This window comes from Hemicordylus capensis, chromosome 1 (genome assembly GCF_027244095.1).
Source record: "Hemicordylus capensis ecotype Gifberg chromosome 1, rHemCap1.1.pri, whole genome shotgun sequence".
NCBI lineage: Eukaryota > Metazoa > Chordata > Lepidosauria > Squamata > Cordylidae > Hemicordylus > Hemicordylus capensis.
The window spans coordinates 404,791,893-404,816,044 of NC_069657.1; the positions used below are offsets into that span (position 1 = coordinate 404,791,893).

A 24,152-nucleotide genomic window follows, 5' to 3' on the forward strand; every position below is an offset into this window, starting at 1 on the left:
AGATCTGAAGTAAGTTACAGATATCAGATTATCTGAAGGAAGTAGTCTAAAATAAACCAAGATCCATGGGTCTGGACATCACGACCGATCTTGATTTACTTTATCCTAGAGTGGAAACGGATGCTCATTCAGGAATGTGAGAGGGAACTGTGCACTCCTGAGGCTCAGAGACATCATGTGGAACCTGGCTTTTACCAATTATCTGTGTGACATCTGAATTAGTCCATTAAATAAGTGTTCCAGATTTCCAGTGGCAGATAGAAGAAGGAATACAGGTGAACCATGTTATATGTGGATTCGTTATCCACGGTTTCACATATCCGCGGCTGGGTAATTAACAACCAACCTTGGCTCTTCAAAGGACAAAAAGGGGTTGATTTTGTGTATCTGCAGTTTGTAGACAGAAATTACTTCAGACATAATTTCTGGCTGCCATTTTGTAAAAGGGAGCCATTTTATGGCTCATTTAGTTTTAAAAAAAACCAAAACCTTTCTCCCTGCCCCCCCGACTAAAAATTGCTAAAAAATTGAAGAATTTGGACTTCTGGTGGGACATTGCTACATAGCTAGAGGCTTGAAGAGCATGGTAGGGCACTTTATTTCACCCTTTTAAATGTGTTTTGGCTGTTTCCCTGTGATTTTTGAGCCGCCAGGAACCTAACCCTCCAATTTGCATAGGTACAATGTGCAATGACTTGTTATTCATGATTTTGTTACTCATGGTTGTAGGCAAAGAACAGAACTCCTGCAAATAATGAGGTGCACCTGCATGTCACCCATGTTGGTGTTTTTGGTGTTGTTCCATACAGACCTTTGGAAGTTCAGGGAGAAAAGCTGCAGCAGGGCCAGCAGAAAGAACCAAAACCAGCCATCTCTCAGCTGTAAAGGTATCCTGTGCCTTTCCTTGCTCATGGCAGCACATGGTGATTTTACAGCAGGTAAAAAGCTGGCTTAAATTATTTTCATTTTTCGTTTATTTTCATTTTTCACATCAAAAACTCTCTGCTAAGTTATCATGTTCCTGGTCAATCATAATGCACTAAGGCTTGTCTCTGGATGCATAAGTATACCAGACCACTCCATGCAAATATAGTACCAAATACTGTCATCAGTGAGGACAGATACACAAAATCTCACATTTGTTTGCAGTGGTCATCCATATGCCTTCAGGATTTTATGAATAATTCGGTGACTATTACGTAAGAACAGCCCTGCTGTATCTGGCCCAAAGCTCATCCAGTCCAGCTTCCTGTTTCCACCAGATGCCTCTGGGAAGCCCACAGGCAGGGGATGAAGGCAAGTCCCTTTTTTTCCTGTTGCTCCCTTGCAACTGTTATTTAGGCGCATCTTGCCTCTTATGTTGGAGGTGACCTAGAACAGGGTTTCTTAACCTTGGGCCCTCAGATGTTGTTGGACTACAACTCCCAGAATCCTCAGCCACAAAAGCCATATCTGTGGATTCTGGGAGTTGTAGTCCAACAACATCTGGGGGCCCAAGGTTAATAAACCCTGACCTAGAACCCTCAGGCTAGTAGCCATCGATAGACTTGTCCTCCATTAATTTATTTTCTTAAAGCCATCCAGGCTGGTGGCTGTCACTACATCTTATGGTAGAGGACTCTATAGGTTATGTGTTGTGTGAAAAATTACTTCCTTTTGTCAGTCCTAAATTTCTTGGTAATCAGTTTCAGGGACTAGAACACCCAGAGGGAGAAAAAAATTCTCTCTCGCCACACCATGCATGATTTTATAGACCTCTATCATGTCGCCCCTCGGTTGCCTTTTTTCTGAACTAAAAAGCCACAGATGTTGTAGCCTTGCCTCATTAGGAAGATGCTCTAGGGCCCTGATCATCTTGATTGCCCTCTTCTGCACCTTCTCAAATTCTATAATGTTCTTTTTGTGGTATGGGAACCAGAACTTTATTTATTTATTTATTTATTTATTTATTTATTTATTTATTTATTTGATTTATATTCTGCCCTTCCAGAATGGCTCAAGGTGGTTCACAGCATGATAAAAACAATTAAAACAAATTAACAATTAAAATCAAACTATAAAAACACAATAAAACCAATAAAACAGCTAAAAGCCCTGAAAACCAGGGCAACAATTTAAAACAATTAATCATTTAAACCCTGGAAGGCCAGGCCAAATAGGTAGGTTTTAAGGGCTCTCCTGAAGGACAGCAATGATCTCAAATTATGAATTTCTGGCAGGAGTGCATTCCACAGCCCAGGAGCAGCTATAGAGAAGGCGTTGCCACCAGACGAACTGGTGGCAACTGGAGCTGGACCTCCTTAGATGATCTTAACATGCAGTGGAGATCATGTAAAAGAAGGCGCTCTCTTGGATAACTCGGACCTAAGCCATTCAGGGCTTTAAAGGTAATAACCAGCACTTTGTATTTTGCCCGGAAACATATCGGCAGCCAGTGTAGCTGTTTCAAAACTGGCATAATATGGTCTCTCCGGGTTGCCCCAGAGACCAGCCTGGCTGCCGCATTCTGAACTAACGGAAGTTTCCAGACTATGTACAAAGGCAACCCCATGTAGAGTGCATTGCAGTAGTCGAGCTGGGAGGTTACCACCTGATGCACCACTGTTTTGAGGTCATCCTCTCCAAGGAATGGGTACAGCTGTTGAATCAGCCGAAGCTGTTAAAAAGCACTCCTGGCCATGGCCTCCACCTGAGATACCAGGGTGAGGCCTGGGTCCAGGAATACTCCCAAGCTGCTCACCTGCTCCTTCTGGGGGAGTGTAACCCCATCCAGCACAGAGAGAACTAACTCATCCCTCAGATTCTGAGCCCCCACAATGAGCACCTCCGTCTTGCTTGGATTCAGCTTCAATTTGTTATCCATCATCCAGCCCATTACTGCCTGTAGGCAGGCATTTAGAGAATGAGTGCCATTTCCTGAAGATGAAAAGGAGACGTAGATTTGGGTGTCATCAGCATACTGATAACACCCAGGACCAAATCTCCTGATGACCTCACCCAGAGATTTCATGTAGATATTAAAAAGCATTGGTGACAGAATGGAGCCCTCGGGGACTCCATATAGCAGCTCCCGTTTTGAGGAGCAACTGTCACTGAGCTCCACCATCTAGAATCTACCCGAGAGATAGGAGCGGAACCACTGCAAAGCAGTGCCCCCTATCCCCAGCTCCCCCAGGCGATCCAGAAGGATACCATGGTTGATGGTATCGAACGCTGCCGAGAGATCCAGAAGAACCAGCAGAGTCACACTCCCTCTGTCGATTCCCCGGTAAAGGTCATCCATCAGGCCGACCAAGGCTGTCTCAACCCCATACACAGTACTCGAATTGTAGCTGCACCATAGATTTGTATAAGGGCATTATGATATTAACAGTTTTATTCACAGTCCAGGGGCAGATCCAGGAGGGGGGGTACAAGGGTGCAGTTGCAACTCATGTGAATTAATGTTGAGTCTCTTGGAGATCGGCAGTAGCAGAGAGTAAACAAAGGGTTAACCTTTCTCCCAGCCTTATTGGTTCTCCTGGAGTCTTGTGCACCTCCCCAACTTGGAATCTATATACTTATTTCTCCAAGACATGCCAGTTCTAAGGCGTGGCAGAAACCTCGTGAGAGTGATGGAACTCTCGCGAGAGTTCCTGGCAGACGCAGGCGGCAAGGAGTTGGGCTGGGCGGTGGAGCCACACACGTGACAGGAGGCGGTTGGCTGGCCGCCACACCTGGACTAGCACCAGGGAGCAGTGAACGGCTGACTGAGGATTTCTGGAAGTTGTGGGGAGGAGAAGCGGCAGCAGGCGGGGAAGAGAAGTCTGGCTGCTGAGGGAAAACAAACTGGGAGGGTGGGGGTCAGAAAGAACTGGGGGTGGGAACAAACTGGGCGGGAGGAGAATGAAATGGGGCTGAAGAGGGGGAAAGAGTCAGGGAGAACTAGGGGCACAGATGCTCTGTGCCCGATCAGCTAGTTTGTACGTAATTGCAGAGCCGAGGAAGCTGGCTGTTGGGCTCCCTCCAAGAAGGAAAGTAAAACATTTTGTAAAAACCAACCCTTTGCTGTTTGTTTGGTTTGTGTGTGATTTGTTCCACTTGGTCAAGCTACTGTGTTGCTCTCTCTCCCCGCCCCTCCACCCCCATGTGAGTTGTACATGCAGAGGCGTAACTAGGGAAAATGGCGCCCGGGGCAAGCACTGAAATGGCGCCCCCTGCGCTCCCCCCCCCACACCACAACATACTACATTATACTTAGGTTTTTCCTCACAAGCACCCGCCGCTGCCGCCAAGCCAAGCCACTGACTGGCCGCCAGGTGCCAGCAAAGCAATGGGGGGGGGGTGCGGGCAGCGCGGAAGGGACCGCTCGTGGGGGATGGGCTGCCTACACACTCCCTTGACTGCTGCAGCGCTGCTGCACTGAGCAGGAAACATTTGTATTAACAAAAAAAATTAAAAAATTTTGTCATGTCGGCGCCCCCCATGTGACCAGAAAAGATGGCGCCCGGGGCACGTGCCCCCCCTGCCCCCCTATAGTTACGCCTCTGTGTACATGTGAGAGAAGTTCCACCCCGTGTGTGTGAGGGAGAGAGTCTTAAGCTTTTTTTTTTTAAAAAAAAAAACATTTCCAAAACTGTTCTAGTGCAAACTTGAAAGAAAACCCCTCCCCATCCCAACAGTATACCTTCTTGTGAGGAAATTAGCCAGTGCAAAAATATTAAAAGCTTTGAAAAGAATGTGGTGGGGATGCTCTGACAAAATGGATCTTGTTCCTGAAGATACACTGCTTATAGCTCTAATCTGGTCTCTCTGTGTGGGTTTCTTTCTCTTCCCTTCCCTTATTAAAAATATTTATATGCTGCCTTTTTAGCAGCAGAGTTCTCAAAATGGCTTAAATAGCAAAATATGAGAACATGGTTCTCTTAACATGTTTCCCCTTTTAAACATTACTATTTTATTTTGTTTGTGCTTGTAACAGGCTCCCCCACCAAAAGTCTATTTTTGTACACTTGCTTCAAAATAAGGCTTTGCAAATCAGTTCACAAGAAACTCATTTTTAAAACTCCCTTGCCCATGAAATGATTGGTTATCTTTACATTCTGCAAAATTGGGATAACTCCATATGTAACATTCTGCTGTCCTATTTGATTCCCAGATGTTGGGTCAAAACAGATTAAGCAATCTCACTCTAATGAGCATTGAACATGAACTTCTGCATGAAATAGACATTTCCAGTATCATCAAGAAATTTGCTTATGCTAAATCTAGAAAATGTAACTTTTAAATTGTAGTTGTCTTACTTTTGACATTTGAAATTGATACCTACATGTAAATAACAGTATTACTGAAGTGTCAGACATCTGTTGTATTATCTGGCTGTATAGCAAATGAAAAAAATGTAATCATTTAACTATGCAAGTGAATAATTTATGTTTTAATATTTATGTGCATTTTTAAAATTTGAGACCCCTTCATAACATACGCTACAGGCCCCGCACTAGCTTAATCCGGCCCTGAAGGTTGGTGAGGCAAGATTTACAAGTCCTCGGTCATCCTCAGTCACCCCGTTCCCACCCAACTCCTATTGACCTTAAGTCCCACTGTGAGCAGAATCACTGCTCACAAAAATACAAAAGTGCAAATATCTATTCAGGTTAAAAAAACCCCAACAACAACGGATCCAAAACCTAAGTCCAAATCAGTCTCATGAAGCCACCCTGAGTATGGGATAGCAGTTTCTTTTTAGCGAATTTTGTTTATGCACTCCGTATTTGATTTCACTGTCCAATAAGGAGATGGTACAAGAAATTTCTTTTTGTGCAAGGTATGTGCATTTGTTACTCATTTCTTGGATTCTCTCCAGAAAAAGAAAATAGCATAGGCTAGTAGCATACAGAGCAGTGCTTGCACTGTTGTGCTAGCCCCCACCCCCACTTCCCACTGTAGCCTCCAAAGTAACCGGAAAAGCTCTTTCCAAGTGTCAACAGACTCTCAGCAATAATGTGGGAAAGCCATGGATGCAGTGGGAGGGGGGAATTCAAGAGACTGGGCTGAGACACAGAAAGAGCTTTGTGCTGATGGAGTGTTGCACTGGATGCCATCCACGAGAAAGAAAGCATTCACAAAATGGAAGCACATCGCTGCAGAAGAGGTGACAAACTTGCTGGTGTAGTCCACATTTTAAAATGAGTCCTCTTGAATGTGAATGTTGCAGCACTAGTATTTATTATCATCATTACTACTACTACTACTACCACCACCACTACCCTTCTAACTGAGCAAAGAGGCACCTTTTCAAAGTGGTGATTCTGTTTATTTGGCAGAAGGAGAGCAACCGGTCCTATCCATCTCCAGCACAGCATCCCTCCAGTGGCTGTGGCTGGTGTCTGTCTTATGTTTCTTTTCTTTCTTTCTTTTTTAGAGTGTGAGCCCTTTGGGGAAAAGGAGCCACTTTATTTATTTATATCTGTGTAAACTTGTTTTGAAAAGCGGTATATAAATATCCATCATATTTGCAATGGGACTGCTGTTACTTATATTTTATATACCGCCCGCCCCAAGGCAGTTAACAACAAGATAAAAACAGTAATAAAACTTCAATAAAAGCATGCTGATAAAATAAAACAAAACCACAGCTATGTTTAAAAGAGAGCCGGGGGCCACTCATTGACCAAAAGCCTGTATTTAAAAGGCCAGTCTTTAAATTCCTCTGAAAGGCTAGGAGAGAGGGAGCCATGTGGATCTCAACCATGGGTGAGTTCTAAAGCCTAGGGGCAATCACTGAGAGGGCCTGTCCCACGTGCTCAACAAATGAGCCTCAGCAGGTGTTGGCACAGGAAATAGAGTCATCCCAGCTGATCTAGTCAGGTGGGTAGATTCAGCTGGTAGTGGGCAGTCCCTAAGGTACCCGGGACTCAAGCCATTTAGGGCTTTAAAGGCAATAACCAGCACCTTGAATTGTACCTGGAAACAGACTGGCAGCCAGTGCAGTATCTTCAAGACTGGAGTAATACGTGCACCGTGAGCCATCCAAGAAATCAATCTGCCTGCCACATTCTGCACCATCTGTAGTTTCCGAATGCTTTTCAAGGACAGCCCCACATAGACTGTATTGCAATAATCCAAATGTGATGTGACTTAGGCATGGGTAACAGAGGCCAGATCAGCCTTCTCAAGGAAGCGTCACAGCTAGTGCACCAGCTGAAGCTGAGAAAGGGCACTGTCCTGATCATAGCCAACACCTGATTTTCTAGGAGCAGCGCTGGATCCAGGAGAACTCCCAAACTGTGAACCTGCTCTTTCAGAGGGAGTGCCAGCCCATCTAGAACCGGCTGAAATCTCATACCCTGATCAGGGCTTCTACTAACCACCATCACCTTATGCCATCTTGTCAGGATTAAGTTTCATCCTGTTGGCTTCCATCCAGCTCATCATGGCTTCCAAACTATGGCTCAGAACCTCCTCTGCCTCCCTGGGATCAGATGACATAGTGAGATCAGGATAGACAACACATAGGAGAGTGGCCAGCCTTGAAAAAAGTTTGAAAAACAAAAACAAACAATCTATAGGTTAAAATATCCAGATCACTAATTTAAAAATCCACTGTTCTCTCAGAAGTTTCCATCACAATGATAGCTGAGAGCAAATCGCATTTCCCCAAATATACTCCAGTCTGAACTTTGGGGAAATGCCTTAAAAATGGAAGTGATTCTGTGAGGGGAAATTTCTGAACTCCGTGTAAGAAATTACACATCTTTTGCTTAGTATCGTAACAATTTGCACATCTCTGTTCTCCCCTTTATATTTTATTTCATTCTTGCTGTTTTCATTTCAAAGCTAAGTACCGAGCCTCCATTGCAATGTACTGTGGGAGCATCCCCCAAGCGAAGCCTGGATGCAGAGCACTGAGAGGAGAAAGCATCGATTCCAATTTGCAGCTGTGTGGGAACAGATGGATGACAGCAGATGAGGGTGAGGAAAGGGCATACTGAGTATGTGACTTGTAATAGTCCAAAGAGATGATAAAACCCCACTCATAAATGAGATGCCTGATATCTGGCAGAGATGTTTATTTGTCTTACAGCTCAGTTTGTCATATACATGTTAACTTTTGGCCATTGTGGCTGAGAGGATGATGGGTTGCGCATTCCTGCATTAGGGTGACCAGGGGCTGTATATGATAGAAGAGGGAATTCAGGTAGATGCTACTTTCCCCATTCTTGCCCAAAGCCTGCTAGGATCTTTTGTTGTACATAGTTCTTAAAAGTACAGGTGCCTCATCTTATTTTGTGTCTAATGAGCCTGCTGTCCATGGTTCTGGCCATTTGTGCCACTAATCTTCTAGTTTTCTGCAGAAATAAATGGAAGCATGGAAGTGGATTTTTCAGTAGGCAGACTGGTTGAATAACAGCCCCTTTCATTAAATTGTCCTGCAGCGTCTCTTCATTCAGTGCTAAAGAAGCAGGCATGTTTGTGGGGAAACAAAGGTGAACTTCTGGATATTGGTCCTCTGGAGAGCTGGGACACTAAAAACCTTCTTCCAAAGAAGAATACGGATATTACAGCTATGGCTGACTCCTCTCTGGTGCCCAGCCCCAGACCAAAACAGGATCCCAGCAAGCTGGAGGTGAGCAGTGCAGCTGTGGAGACCACTCAGATCAAGGACAAACTCAAGAAAAGGAGAATGTCTGAGGGCAACTCCAACAAAGGCAAGAGATGCATATTCACCAGTGATTTTTTGATTAAATGTGTTGTTGTTGTTGTTAGCAATAATTTATATCATTGTGTGCAAAGTTATTTAAATCCATGTGCAGCACTCCTGTGAGGTAGATCACAATTGTTCAATTTTGCAAATAGGGCATTGAGATGGAGCCATCGTTGCCCAGTGTGATCACGAGACTTGGCTATCTTTTTCCTAGTCTAAGGGCTGGCTCAGTATTCTCAACAAATGCAGAAAGGCTATAATCTGCCCCTGATAACATACTGAGCAACCAACCAGCCAACCATCCTGGCATCATATATCGTCAAGGCACTTGTACTGCAAATGGCAACTTATTTATCTGAAATAGGCCAGTTCAAGACAAAATAACTATAATGGGATAAATATGTAAATATAGCCGCTGGTATGCCTGTGAGTGGTGCTGGGGGACTGTAAATAAGCCCTATGAGAAAATGTTGAAAGAACTGGGTAGGTTTAGCCTGGAGAAGAGAAAGCCTAAGGGGGGACATGGCAGCACCTTTCAAATCCCTGAAGGGCTGTCACAATGAAGAGGGCAGAGACTTGTTCTCAGGGGCTCAGACTAGATCACTGGCATAACCAGGGGAATGGGAGACTGTGTTTACCCTCATCACTGCGGCCCTGCTGGGCATGCACCATGCATGTGCCAGACACTCCCCTTGTGTGTGAGGTCACATGCAAGGGTGCATGGCCAGAGCCTTGGCAGGTCCAGCAAGTCCTCCAGAGCTCCTCCAGTGAGGGAGAGAAAGGAAAATAGATGCCCCCATCCAGCAAAATCCAGCTGAGAAATAAGTACTGAGGTGGGGGAGCTGAGGCTGGCAGCTCCCAGGTGCTGGGTGGCCTTGGTTCTGTGAGCCTGCCCGCTCTATTATATCTCCACCCCTGGACTAGATATAATGGGTTTAAGTTACAGGAGGGTAACGTTCAGTTGAATGTTAAGAAAAGCTTGCCAATTGAACTCATTACCTAAGAGTGTAGTGGGTTCTCCCTCTCTGGAGGTCTTCAAGCAGATACTTGACAGCCATCTGAGGGGAATGTTGTACCTCTGGAGTTCCTGCATCAAGCAGGGGGTTGGATTAGATGTCCCACAAGATCTTGTCCAACTCTATACATAGCATGTGAAAAAAACCCTCATTGGCTTTCATTGACTATGCCAGTGTAGGCATGGTCTAGCACTAAGCTATGTTCCTTCTGGTTAGCCCAGATATTTTAAAGTAGTATTTCCTCTCTCATTCCAAACAGGGGCATGCCCATTTGCCATTTATTTTAGGAATTTATACATGCAGTTGATCCTGTTCCAGAAGCCCACTTTCATAGGTGTTGGAGACGCCCCCCCATTGGGGACACACACACACCCAACATTAGACCCAGAGATTCCAACCCAGAATTATATGGAATTCAGGCCCGTGTCTGACTCCATTTTAGAAGAGTTGCCTGAACTCAAGGTGAACTGACACCCAGGTCTCTTGCCTGCCTCATGTACTGCTCTGTGAAGGAGGAGGCAATCCAGCATTGTATTGTGAAATGGACACTCACAGAAACACAAGGGCTAGGCCTGAGCTAATCAATATGCTAAAATGTAACTCACTATCAGATAATGTCTGTGGAAGAGGCCAGGGGCTGATCTCCCCTTTCCTGTTGCAAGAAGTCTATGTTAATCTTTGTCAATGATTGCTCTGCTATGCCCAAAGGGGATTACTCAGTTGCTGTCTATAGAAATTCCACCCTAGGAGAACACCTGTAGATTTAGTCCTTTTACTAACACCTTCTGGGACCAGGCCCAAATCTGGGGACAAGAGAAGATGCCCATTTGCAGCTCAGAGAGGCAGATTTGCCTTCGGCAAAGTCCCCTCCTCAAGATAGCAGCTAACAGAAGATGGGATTAAGATCTCCCTGGACTGGGCTAATATCCTGAATAATTAAAAGACATTATCCAGAAGGTAGCAGCAAGTTGTCACCTTTTGGGACCCAGGAAAGATGATGGGAGATAAAAGGAAGATACAGCTATAAAGAATAGCTTACTGGACAGAGAAGTGGCAAGAGACTACAAGCAGTCTTTTGCCTACAAGCAATCTTGTGCCTACAAGCAAGATCTGCTCACGAGCAATCCAAGGGTTTGCTGCCCAAGCCGCGGGGCTAGAGGCAGGAACTCTTTCCATGGGAGAAGGGACTGTTTGTGACTTCTGCTGCGAAGTGAGAAGTCAAGACTTCCCCAACCATGGTGCTCTGACTCTCAGCCGTGCTCTGAGCAAACTGCATGCTTGATCTAAAAGCTCCTGTCTCCAGCCAAAAGCTCCTCTCCTTCAGCTGAAAGTTCCACCGTTCTCAAGCCTCTATCCGGGTAATATGCTGCCTTCACAAGCCTTGGATCCCTCTTCCCTCCTTCCTACTAATCACTGCTACCCCCTTCCTAAGCCCCCCCCTTCCTCCTCCTTCTTTCTCTGCTTCTCTCTAAATGTTTTATTTAGGATTTGTTAGATTGTTAGATAGCTGCAATTACTGATTGCACACACATATGTTAGTTAGGCACATTACACTACACTTTGAATCGGAAACATGTTTTTATTTTGTCCTGATGTTTAACTTTTTATAATAAAGCCCATTGAACTTTCTGAGTGTGTCTCTATCTCTGTTTGTGCGCCCAGATCCTACATGGTCACCATCTCCAAGAACCAATTCAGTTTGTGTATGATGTGACTTTCCCTCTGAGCATGTACAGAGTGCGAAACCAGGTGTAGTTCACAACATAGGATGCTTTGGTCGATTGTTGGTACCTGCCCTGCCGAGCAAAATGACTGACGGAGAACATTGCAGGATACATAGTCTCTAAGGATTGCCTAAGGATATTTTCCAGTTCTCTGTTTGTTCCCTACACTACAGCAACAAGCTGATGTATAAACAACTGAATGCCCTTTGTATAATCCACTCAGTGTAGCTGAGAGACACTAAAGTTTATAATTAGCCTGCAGTATTTCCATTTTGAAATCAATCATGTTATGTCTTCACAGGCATGCTTGATTCCTCTGGTTCAAAAGGACTTGTGCTGAAACCAGCCCTTTCCAGATCTTCTTCTCAAAGATTGCTGATTACTTCCAAGCCCATGCCTCCTATTCAGAGCATCCCCACTTCCCCAGAGATAAATGGAGCTGATGGAAAAGAGCAGAAAGTGCTGGAGAATGGAACAGGCTACTTGGAAGTTGGCACAGATCACCCAGAGTCAATAGCAGCTACCCAACAGGTGCAACAAAATAAATATATGGATTTGTAGTGCGTAGGTTGTGCCTGAGAAATGTGCGCATCTAGAAGGATCAGCAGTTGGGGATTCTGTTATGAAAAAGTGAAGTTCTTCTAAAGTTTATCTACACCAGCAACAGTAGACAACATCTGGGGAACCCACATTGGATCCCCAGATGTTGTTGGACTACAACACCCATCATCATCTCATTGTCAAAGGCCATTGTGGCTGAGGATTATATTTAGTTGTTTGTTTATTTAAAAGACGTATATATTGCTGTTCATGGCAGCAGGATTCGTTCAGAATTACAGCAACGTTTGTTAGAGACACACGATAACCCAAAAATCATAGAAACACAAGATACAAGGCAATCATTAAAACAGAGCAGTCAAGGAGAAGTATGTGTAAAGTTAGGGGAAGTCCTGCTAGAACCTTCAACTTTTGTTTAAAATTAAACAGGGAGTGAGCGAGCCTAAGATCAAGGGGCAGGGAGTTATAGAGAGCTGGAACCACCACTGAGACAGCTTACCCACACAGGCGTAGGCGCTCCTTCAGGGATCTTGGCCCTCAGACATTAAAGGCTTTAAAGGCTAAAACCGGCACCTTGAATGATGTCCAGAAAAACACAGGCAGCCAATATAGCTGGCACAGCAGTACAGTGATATGGGCCAAGCCTCTGACCCTGGCCAGAACCCTTGCTGCTACATTCTGCACCAGCTGTTATTTCATAACATACATAAGAAACATAAGAACAGCCCTGCTGGATCAGGCCCAAGGCCCATCTAGTCCAGCATCCTGTTTCGCACAGCGGCCCACCAGATGCCACTGGGAGCCACAGACAGGAGTTGAGGGTGTGCCGCCTCTCCTGCCATTACTCCCCTGCAACTGGTACCCAGAGGCATCCTGCCCCTGAGGCTGGAGGTGGCCCACAGCCCTCCGACTAGTAGCCATTGATAGACCTCTCCTCCATGAAGTCGTCCAAACCCTTCTTAAAGCTATCCAGGTTGTTGGCTGTCACCACATCCTGTGGTAGAGAGTTCCACAAGTGGATCATGCGTTGTGTGAAAAAGTACTTCCGTTTGTTGGTCCTAGACCTCCTGGCAATCAATTTCATGGAGTGACCCCTGGTTCTAGTGTTGTGTGAGAGGGAAAAGAATTTTTCTCTCTCCACTTTCTCCACACCATGCATGATTTTATAGACCTCTATTATGTCTCTTTTTCTAAACTAAAAAGCCCCAGGTGTTGTAGTCTTGCCTCATAAGAAAGGTGCTCTAGGCCCCTGATCATCTTGGTTGCCCTCTTTCTGTACCTTATCCAGTTCAACAATGTCGTTTTTAAGGTGTGGTGACCAGAATTGTACGCAGTACTCCAAGTGTGGTCGCACCATAGTTTTGTATAAGGGCATTATAATGTTAGCTGTTTTATTTTCAATCCCCTTTCTAATGATCCCTAGCATGGAATTTGCCTTTTTCACAGCTGCTGCACATTGAGTCAACACTTTCAATGAGCTGTCCACCACAACCCCAAGAGCCCTCTCCTGGTCTATCACCGACAGCTCGGATCCCATCAGCATATACTTGAAGTTGGGGTTTTTCGTCCCAATGTGCATCACTTTACACTTGCTAACATTGAACCGCATTTGCCATTTTGTCGCCCACTCCCCTAGTTTGGAGAGATCCTTTTGGAGCTGCTCACAATCCGTTTTGGATTTCACTACCCGGAAGAGTTTGGTATCATCTGCAAATTTGGCCACATCGCTGCTTACCCCTGCTTCTAGATCATTTATGAATAAAATAAAAAGCACCGGTCCCAGTACAGATCCCTAGGGGACCCCACTTCTTACTTCCCTCCATTGTGAAAGCTCTCCACTTATACCTACCCTCTGTTTCCTGTCTTTCAACCAGTTAGCAATCCACACGTGTACTTGTCCCCTTATCTCATGACCGCTAAGTTTCCTCAGGAGTCTTTGATGAGGAACTTTGTCAAAAGCTTTTTGGAAGTCCAGGTAGACTATGTCAACTGGATCACCTTGATCCACACACTTGTTGACACCCTCAAAGAAGTCCAAAAGGTTGGTGAGGCAAGATTTACCTTTGCGGAAGCCATGCTGGCTCACTCCCAGCAGGGCCTGTTCTTCTAGGTGCTTTACAATTTTATCCTTGAGGATGCTTTCCATCAATTTGCCTGGAACGGACGTTAGGCTAACTGGCCTGTAATTTCCCGGATCGCCCCTGGATCGCTTTTTGAAAATCGGTGTTACATTTGCTACTCTACAGTCCTCTGGTACAGAGCCCGATTTCAGGGATAAGTTAAATATTTTAGCAAGGTGGTCGGCAATTTCACATTTGAGTTCTTTGAGGACTCTTGGATGGATGCCATCCGGCCCTGGTGATTTGTTAGCTTTCAGTTTTTCCAGACAGTTTAGAACATCATCCCTTGTCACTTCTATCAGACTCAGCTCTCTAGCCTCCATCCCTAAAAAGCCTGGTTCAGGAACAGGTATGTGCTCAGTATCCTCTGCTGTGAAGACAGATGCAAAGAACTCATTCAGCTTCTCTTCAACCTCCATATCCTTCTTAATAATCCCTTTCACTCCCTCATTGTCTAATGGTCCAACTGCCTCCCTGGCAGGTTTCCTGCTTCTGATGTACTTAAAGAAGTTTTTGTTCTTCCCCTTGATACTTTTGGCTAAATGTTCCTCAAACTCTCTTTTTGCCTCCCTTATTGTCACCTTGCATTTCTTTTGCCAGAGTTTGTGTTCCTTTCTGTTCTCTTTGTTTGGACAGGCCTTCCAGTTTCGGAAGGAAGTCTTCTTCCCTTTTATGGCTTCCTTGACGGTACCCATTAGCCATGCTGGCATCCTCCTGGACTTAGTGGTATCTTTCCTCCTTTTGGGTATACAATCTAATCGGGCTTCTAGTATTGTGATTTTGAGTAAACTCCATGCACTCTGGAGCGTAGTGACTCTCCTGATTTTCCCCCTCAGCTTTCTTTTCATAATAATAATAATAATAACAACAACAACAATAACTCGATTTCTATACCGCCCTTCCAAAAATGGCTCAGGGCGGTTTACAAAGAGAAATAACAAATAAAATGGCTCCCTGTTCCCAAAGGTCTCACATTCTAAAAAGAAACATAAGACACACACCAGCAACAGTCACTGGAAGTACTGTGTTGGGGGTGGATAGGGCCAGTTACTCTCCCCCTGCTAAATAAAGAGAATCACCATGGTAAAAGGTGCCTCTTTGCCCAGTTAGCAGGGGGGATATTCCTCATTTTGGAGAAGTTTCCTCTTCTGAAATTCAAAATGTCTGTGTTAGACATCCTTGGTGATTCTCTCCCCACATGTATGCTGAATTTGATGGCACTGTGGTCACTGTTCCCTAAAGGGTCGATGACACTGATGTCATGCACCAGGTCCTGGGTGTCACTCAGAATTAGATCCAAGGTCGTCTTCTCTCTGGTTGGTTCCATGACCAACTGTTCTAGTGCAAAGTCATTTAACGTATCTAGAAATCTGACCTCTTTGTCCTGACTTGAATGTGAATTTACCCAGTATATGTGTGGGTAATTGAAATCACTCATAATTACAGCCTGCCTCTCCTTGATGCCTGCCTGATTTCTTCCTGCAACTCCCAGTCACTGTTGGCATTATGATCAGGAGGGCGATAGCACGTCCCCAGTAGCACATTCCCTTTCTGGCCTTGTATAGTCACCCACAGGGTTTCTGTGGAGGACTCCAGTCCACCTAGGTTTTCTAGCTTGTTAGATTCTATCCCTTCTTTAACATACAGTGCTAGCACTCCTCCAAGGCGCCCCTCCCTGTCCTTTCTATAGAGTTTATACCCAGGGATAACAGTGTCCCACTGGTTCTCACTGTTCCACCATGTTTCTGTTATGCCCACTATATCTATTTCTGTGTTAGCAACCAAGCACTCCAGCTCACCCATCTTGGCTCGGAGGCTTCTGGCATTGGCATATAAGCACCTATATGCTGAATCTCTCCCCTGATGTATGCTATTCTTTTGACTCTTTGACCTGCTGGCACAGGCTCCCATCTGCTCTTTATGCGGTTCTGCTCTGTCCCCTTCTGTTTTATCTGAATTCTTTGCAGCCTCACACTTTAAAGGATGGCTTTTGCCAAACGGGATACCGCCCAGCTCCCATCGGCTGTTCCCCAGGTGTCATTTTAAAAGCTGCTCTGCAACCTTTTTGATTTTAAGCGCCAGCAGTCTGGTTCCATCTTGGTTCAGGTGCAGCCCGTCCCTTTTGTACAGGCCTTGCTTGCCCCAAAATGTGTCCCAGTGCCTAACAAATCTAAACCCCTCCTCCTGGCACCAATGTCTCATCCATGCATTGAAACCCCTCAGCTCTACCTGTCTCACTGTACTTGCGCGTGGAATAGATAGCATTTCAGAGAATGCTACCTTGGGGGTCCTGGACTTCAAAATGCTACCTATTAGCCTAAATTTGGCTTCCAGGACCTCCCGACTGCATTTTCCCACGTCGTTGGTGCCGATGTGCACCACGACAGCTGTCTCCTCCCCAGCACTGCCTAGGAGCCTGTCTAGACACTGTGTAATGTCCGCAACCTTCGCACCAGGCAGGCAAGTCACCGTGCGGTCAACACGCGGGTCACAAACCCATCTCTCTATCCCTCTAATGATCGAATCACCAACTACAAGGAGGCCCCCCACCAGAGGAGTATCCCCTGTGCGAGAGGATATGGGCTCATCATCCACGGAAGGGGTCCCTTCTAAAGGAGCATTTCCCTCTTCCTCAGACTGATGTCCTCCTTGCCCAAGACCTTTATTCTCCCTGACAGCAGAGGAGCTAGCAGCCCTGGAGTGGGATGCCTCTATCACATCCCTGAAGGTCTCGTCCACATGCCTCTCTGTCTCTCTGAGCTTCTCCAGATCTGCCACCTTGGTCTCAAGGGAACAGATTTGTTCCCTGAGAGCCAGGAGCTCCTTGCACCAAGCACACACCCATGACTTCTGCCCATGGGGCAAATAGTCATACATGTGGCACTCTGTGCAATACACTGGGAAGTGCCCCTTCCCCTGCTGACCTTCTATCTTCATACTGTTTTTGTTGGCTGTTTACAGTATTTAGGGAGCTTATTGTCCATTTATTAGATAGTTTATTAGGATAGGTCTCAGCTGTAATGGTCATCTATTTAACTGTCCAATCAGCCTTTCCCAAGAATATGAGGGAAATGAGGGAGGGATATGTACTTATGTTCTCTTCTCCTCCAGGCTCCTTGTGATCTTTGTGATCGCAGGGGCTTGTTCCAGGCTCCCTCGCACACTTCCCGCTAAACTCCTGCAAAACTCCTACGTCCTGTTTGCTATCCCTGTTCGCTATGCTCTGTTCTATCCACTTTCCAGAGGGTCTTAAAGGGCAGACCCATATAAATTGTGTTACAGTAGTCTAACTAGGAGATGGAAAGGGCATGATGGGAGTTGTGGTCCAACAACATCTAGAGACCAAAGATTGAGAATCCCTGTTCTGCCCAACAAACTTGTTTTTTATGTCCATAGCACTCAGTTGCTTTTGATTTAATCTGCAGCAGACTTGGAGAATATATAGCAGAAACATCAGGAAACTGGCATATGTAACCCTGCTATATTTGTATAATTCAGGTTGCATTGCTTTGAAGGGAGGCAGAGATTATTTGCATGCTAGAAAAATGTGTGCAGGGATAGAAAGTGAATGTATGAAGCCATCTTATACTGACTGAGAGATCACTGGTCGGTCTAGCCTACTTGGATTGCAACACCTTAGTAGCTCTGCAGCACCTTAGCCAGGAGTTTTCAAAGCCCTGCTACTTGATATCCTTTTATGTTCGGCCTGATGGATGATCTCCAATTGGGAACTGACAGAGTGAGTGTGACTCTGTTGGTCCTTTTGGACCTCTTGGCGACTTTCGATACTATCGACCATAGTATCTTTACGGAGCATCTGAGGGGGTTGGGAATAGGGGGCACTGCTTTGGCACACCTACCTTTCAGGCAGGTTCCAGATGGTGTCCCTTGGAGACTGTTTTTCTTCAAAATCTGAACTTTTGTGTGGTGTCTCTCAGGGCTCCGTATTGTCTCTGATGTTGTTTAACATCTACATGAAACCACTGGGAGAGATCATCAGGAGATTTGGCGCAAGGTGCTATCAGTATGCTGATGACACCCAAATCTATTTCTCCATGTCAACATCATTGGGAGAAGGCATACCCTTTCTAAATGCCTGCCTGGAGGTGGTGATGGGCTGGATGAGGGATAACAAACAGAGACTGAATCCAGATAAGATGGAGGTACTCATTGTGCAGGGTCGAAACTCAGTTGGTGAGTTTGATCTGCCTGTACTGGATGGGGTCACACTGTCCCAGAAGGAATAGGTACACAGTCTGGGGGTGTTTCTGAATCCAAGCCTCTCTCTGGTGTCCCAGGTTGAGGTGGTGGCCAGGTGTGCCTTCTATCAGCTTCGGCTAATAAGCCAGCTGCGTCCATTTCATGAGATAAATGACCTCAGAACAGTGGTACATACGCTGGTAACCTCCAGACTGGATTACTGCAATGTGCTCTATGAGGGGCTGCCTTTGTATGTAGTCTGGAAACTACAGTTGGTCCAGAATGTGGCAGCCAGGTTGGTCTCTAGTCATCTAGGAGAGACCATATTATTCCTGTCTTGAAAGAGCTACACTGGCTGCCGATAAGTTTCCAGGCAAAATACAAGGTACTGGTTATAGCCTATAAAGCCCTAAATGGATTGGGCCCTGGGTATTTAAGGGAACGCCTTCTTCATCATGAACGTCATCACCCATTGAGATCCTCTGGAGATCCATCTGCATTTGCCACCGGCTTGTCTGGTGGCTACTCGGGGACGGGCCTTCTCCACTGCTGCCCTGAAGCTTCAGAATGCACTCCCTGCTGAAGTAAGAGCCTCCCCATCTTTGACAATTAAAAAAAAAAAATCTTTAAAGACGCATTTGTTCATCCAGGCTTTTAATTAAATACTTTTAATTAAATACCATTTTCATAGTTTTAATATTGTTTTAAAACATTATTTAAAAATTTTAAATTGTTGTAATGTTTTAACTTTTTTGCTGTCTTTTATTTTAACTAATGTTTAATTTTTTCTGTTGTCATTTATTTGTTTTGTTGTAAACCGCCAAGAGACACATGTTTTGGGTGGTATAAAAATATGTTAAATAAATAAATAAATAAATAGGGATGTCAGAGATTGAGCAGAAATTGTTCGATCTCATAATTTAAAAAGGAACACAAGAGAGACACCAGCAACAGCCATTGGAGAAATGCTGTGCTTTGTTGAATAGGGACAGTTGCTATACCCCTGTTAAATATAAGAGAGCAAATACTTTAAAAAGTGCCTCTTTTGCTCTGTCTAATTGACCTACATACCCACCTATTTTCTAATGGTGAAAAGAGGGGAAAGGAAAGAGACTATTCCTGGTATTCCAGGCTATTTTTGCCAGCTTGAGAGACGGAGATAAATTTCTACTCTGTTGCTGCCTGGAAGTTTTTTTACACCCAGCTTTTAGTTTGCATCTCCTCCAGAATGGAAGACATGTGTGTTCACATATTGGCCAAATTTAACCCGAAGTCCCTGCGAGCTGTCAGTGAGCATGTCACACACAATTCACATTATAGTGTAACCTGATTTATATCCGGGGTAAAAAAAAAAATCACCACTTTTTGTGGTGTTTTTTTGGGGGGGGGGCAACTTCAAACTCACAGTAAACAGTAAAAGCCTGCTGTCTGCAGACAGTAAAGCCTGCTGTCTGAGAAAGCTCCTGTTAAATGAGGATCTGCTTATGGGCATTGTTGGGAAGCAGAGTAACACCAGTCTATGTAGGCAAAGAATGTTTCATGCCAGATTATCAAAAAGTTGTTTATATGACACACCAGCTAAGCAAGCTATGCTGCATTAGATATCTATTCCTAACGCACAACTCCTCTCTTAGAAAGATCATATGTATTATATTACATAGTCAATGAGATATAAAGCTGCTCTGGAGTTAATCACCTGTGGTAAGCTAGATATGCCAGATTTTTAAGTGGCATTTGAAGAGGACCAAAGATCTGGTGATCACCCCTTATCATCCAGGCTGGGAAGCTGATGAGGGCCGGCAGGAGGAGCACGAATGCAAGAAATTAATAGACTTCTGAGCAGCAGATTTTGACGGAAGGTCGGAGGAGTTGCAAAATTGGCTGGAGTTCAAGGCTGTCTGGGAGGAATAATAGATACATCCTGGAGAGTGTGATCTAAATTCATTCCAGTAATTAAAAAAAAGAAAGGAAGAATTAGAGCTGCCATTTCTGCTAGCAAAGAAGGGAAGAAGGACAAGTAGGGGGAGCTCTGACCCCACAGGTGATGTGAACAGTGTCAAAACCTACCAAAATAAGGTAAAGTAGTGTGCTGTCCAGTCGGTGTCGACTCCTGGCGACCACAGAGCCCTGAGGTTGTCTTTGGTAGAATACAAGAGGGGTTTACCATTGCCATCTCCCACGCAGTATGAGATTATGCATCTTCCTATATCACTGCTGCCTGATATAAGTGTTCCCCATAGTCTGGGAAACATACCAGCAGGGATTCAAACCAGGAACCTCATGCTTACTAGTCAAGTAATTTCCCAACTGCATACTTCTGCTGAAATGTAGACTTCTCATGCTACACAGAACTCCTTGGGTTTTTTCTTTTTTAAAATCTCCCAAAGAGTTATGCACAATTCAAAAAATTGTGTTGTGTGCCAACAGAGTTTGGTTTATTTGGCAAAAATAAAAATTGCAGTTTGTGTTTCTTCTCTTACTCTGTGGGACTGACATCGGATCTTTGTTTATTTTTATTTTTTTAAAGGTGCAACATGAAGTGAGAAGTTAGTCCCAGTTTTTCACTGCACAGTCTTCTCAGTTTACATTCTACTCCATCCCGCTTCATTCGTCTGCTTCAAAGTCCCATCCTTTTCACTAAGATGACTAGAGAGAAGGCTAGACCAGAACTCTTCTCTCTGACATACTCGCTTTCTACGGGCACTTGGGAGCCACTTGCATTCTGAAGTCCTACATGGCTTTTCTGTATTGGCTTTTAGTCAAGTGACTTGCTGTGCCCCCATATGAGTTTGTGCATTCAAGTGATATGAGTCAGCTGGCAGGCAGAGGTGTATCTAGGGAAAATAGTGCCTAGGGAAAGCACTGAAATTGCACCCCCTGTCCAAACATCTGACACCCATCTTTCAGATAATTTTACCATAATATCAGCTGAAAAATACAAGTCAAGCTCGTTAATCTTTTAATATTTCAAAAACTATTTAGCAGTGGATGTAACCAGACCAAAAAATGCTAGAAAACTACAAATTTCAGTATGCTGGGGCTCATGGAATACCCAAATACTATGTGGAGGTGTACTTGGAAAACTAAACAGAAGTGCCTGTCTAATTCTCTACTATGCATCGTAGCATCACTATTACATACGTTTTTAAAATAAATTGAGAATTTCACTTTTCCCAGATACTAGGGTGTTGCAGAGGCCATTTAAACATGTGTGGTGGCCATTTTGTTTTCAGTGGCCGTTTAAAAAAATTTTTCATTTTAAAAAATGGCGCCCCCTTCAAGTGGCGCCTGGGGCACATGCCCTGCCTGCCCTACCCTAGATTTGCCCCTGCTGGCGGGAGTTATCAGGAAGTCAAAGGACATGGAGTTCTGCTCATGTGGTGTGGATACAATTTAAGTGAAATCCATGCAGGGCATCAAAAATTGAATGGCTAGCACTATGGCTTTGATTTAGAAACATCTCTTGCTTATAAACAAACACTGAGTGGGAATGAACTTACTGATAAATGCTTAGTTGAAGCCCATTTGGGCAAGGGGAGCCCTTGAGTAGTGGGTGAGGTGAAGCCAGGCAGAGGCAAAATGGAGGCAGCAGGCTGTCACGGCCTCAAACCCAAGGTGATGGTCTGGGCAAGAGCCAGAGTAGGTCCAACTACTAAGACAGGCAGGGTGCCCACCGTCCAGTGGACACAGGGCTGGCCTTAAGGGTGGGTGAACCAAGGCACTTACCTGAAGAGGGTGCCATGCTGAACTTGGTGGCTTTCCATTTGATGTGTGTATAGATACGAATATGAAAAATATGCATATGTATATAATATGTATATATATGTATATAAAGAGCCCCTGGTGGCGCAGTGGTAAAACTGCCGCCCTGTAACCAGAAGGTTACAAGTTCGATCCTGACCAGGGGCTCAAGGTTGACTCAGCCTTCCATCCTTCCGAGGTCAGTAAAATGAGTACCCAGAATGTTGGGGGCAATATGCTAAATCATTGTAAACCGCTTAGAGAGCTCTGGCTATAGAGTGGTATATAAATGTAAGTGCTATTGCTATATACCGCTTTTCAAAAAAAGTTTCCCAAAGTGGTTCCTCCCCTCACCTCTTCGAGCCCTTCTCACGGGTCGTGAGGAAGGGCTATAGGTTTTACAGTCCTGGACAAGCAATGAAACTTGATAATACTGATAAACTAACCATGGCGAGGGTGCATATTTATCCTGTCCCTAGGATAAATTGTCTGCATATTTATCCTAGGGACAGCCCTAGGATAAATATGACCATGGGAAAATAGGGCCCTGGGCAAGGACATAAGTTCTGCAGGACTATAGGCCACTCCACAGCACACAATCTCCTCTGACAATCTTTAGAGAAGAGCTAAAGCCTGTACCTAAGACCTTAAGTGGCGCAGCGGGGAAATGCTTGATTAACAAGCAGAAGGTTGCAGGTTTGAATCCCCACTGATACTATATCGGGCAGCAGCGATATAGGAAGGTACCAGTTAAGTACTAGTTGCAGGTGAGTTGAATACCAGTTCCGGGGGAGTAACAGCAGGAGACAGGGCACACCCTCAACTCCTGCCTGTGGCTTCCAGCAGCATCTGGTGGGCCACTGTGTGAAACAGGATGCTGGACTAGATGGGCCTTGGGCCTGATCCAGCAGGGCTGTTCTTATGAAGGTGCTGAAATGCATCATCTCCTACTGCATGGGAGGATGCAATGGTAAACCCCTCCAGTATTCTACCAAAGAAACCCACAGGGCTCTGTGGGCGCCTGGAGTCGGAATTGACTTGATGGCACAACCTTACCTTTAAAGCCTGTACAGGGAGAAGACTCTAAATATTGATCGAACACTCCCCGTCCTCTTGGTGAGGAAGAAATCTCTTAAAAGGGCTGGTGTCTGGAACAAAACCTAGGAAGCACTCAGTGTTGGGACCTACTGGCTCCTCAGATAAAGGAGTACAGGTGAGCATGAGGTCTTAGACAACTGGTGAGGCGTTTCCTCGGCTAGTTTGGGCACTGTAGTCTGCTATCCAGGGCCAGCTAGCAAAGAACTGAAGCTGTTTTAAGAATTGAAGCTGTTTTTTGTTTGAATTCCAGCTGCTTCTCTTCCCTGCAGATCCTACATGGCCATAATGAGAATCTGAGGAAGTCTTTAGGTACTGCCTTGATCCCCCCAATCTCCAAATCAGCGAAGGCATGTGAGGATAATTCTCAGACATTTCAGGAACCTCTTCCAAGTTCATCACAGTTGAAGCCAGCTCCTGGTGTTGCAAGAGAGTCCCCTGAGACAAGGTAAACCTCATGTGCTGTCTCTTTTTGGTCCATTCCTTCCAGACCTATTTCCCAAAGCCAAGTCCAAGAGGCCACATGTGTAGATTCTAGGATAGAGTCTGCTTGTGTGCCTTAACTAGCTAGTGAATTAATAGTCCGTCATAAACAGAAGATTTGAAATGTGAATTACTGATCTGAACATAGCTCTCTAAGACAACTCAGGTGTAGCATAGTAGCTGTGCATCAGGAAGTCTCTGGTTCAAATATCACCTCTGTCATGAGCTCACCAGATAACACAACATTTCCCCTGCTAGCTGGTCAAAGAGATGAGGAGCAGGGCATGTCTTTTTTCGCCTCTTTTAATTGGTGAGTTATTGGAATAAGAGCCTGTAGCGGATTTAACCCAGCCTTTGTCTTAAGGCAAGCCCATATGGAGGGGGGATGCTGAATCATCCCCTCTCTATGCTTTCACCCACAAAGACTGCTCCCCACAACTTTCCTGGTAGATAATACGCTGCCACCACACCCACTTATCAAGGTTTTGACACACACACATCCTAGATTTGGGTGAATGTCCAGGGAGAC

The 24,152-nt window shown here is 45.0% G+C and overlaps 1 protein-coding gene across 10 annotated transcripts in view; it reads left to right on the top strand.

Annotated features, from left to right (window-relative positions):
* TOGARAM2 (TOG array regulator of axonemal microtubules 2) overlaps positions 1-24,152 on the top strand; it is a 124,329-nt gene that overhangs the window by 47,799 nt on the left and 52,378 nt on the right. For 5 of the 10 annotated variants that reach the window (XM_053306586.1, XM_053306532.1, XM_053306569.1 and 2 more), the window contains exons 2-5: positions 7,819-7,953; positions 8,418-8,690; positions 11,728-11,957; positions 23,413-23,588. In XM_053306586.1, the coding sequence (XP_053162561.1) occupies positions 7,842-7,953; positions 8,418-8,690; positions 11,728-11,957; positions 23,413-23,588 (791 nt within the window). In that variant the 5' untranslated portion in view covers positions 7,819-7,841. Of the gene's footprint in view, positions 1-729; positions 939-7,818; positions 7,954-8,417; positions 8,691-11,727; positions 11,958-23,412; positions 23,589-24,152 lie in introns of all 10 variants that reach the window. The other 5 variants (XM_053306558.1, XM_053306550.1, XM_053306522.1 and 2 more) reach the window with 2 other exon arrangements.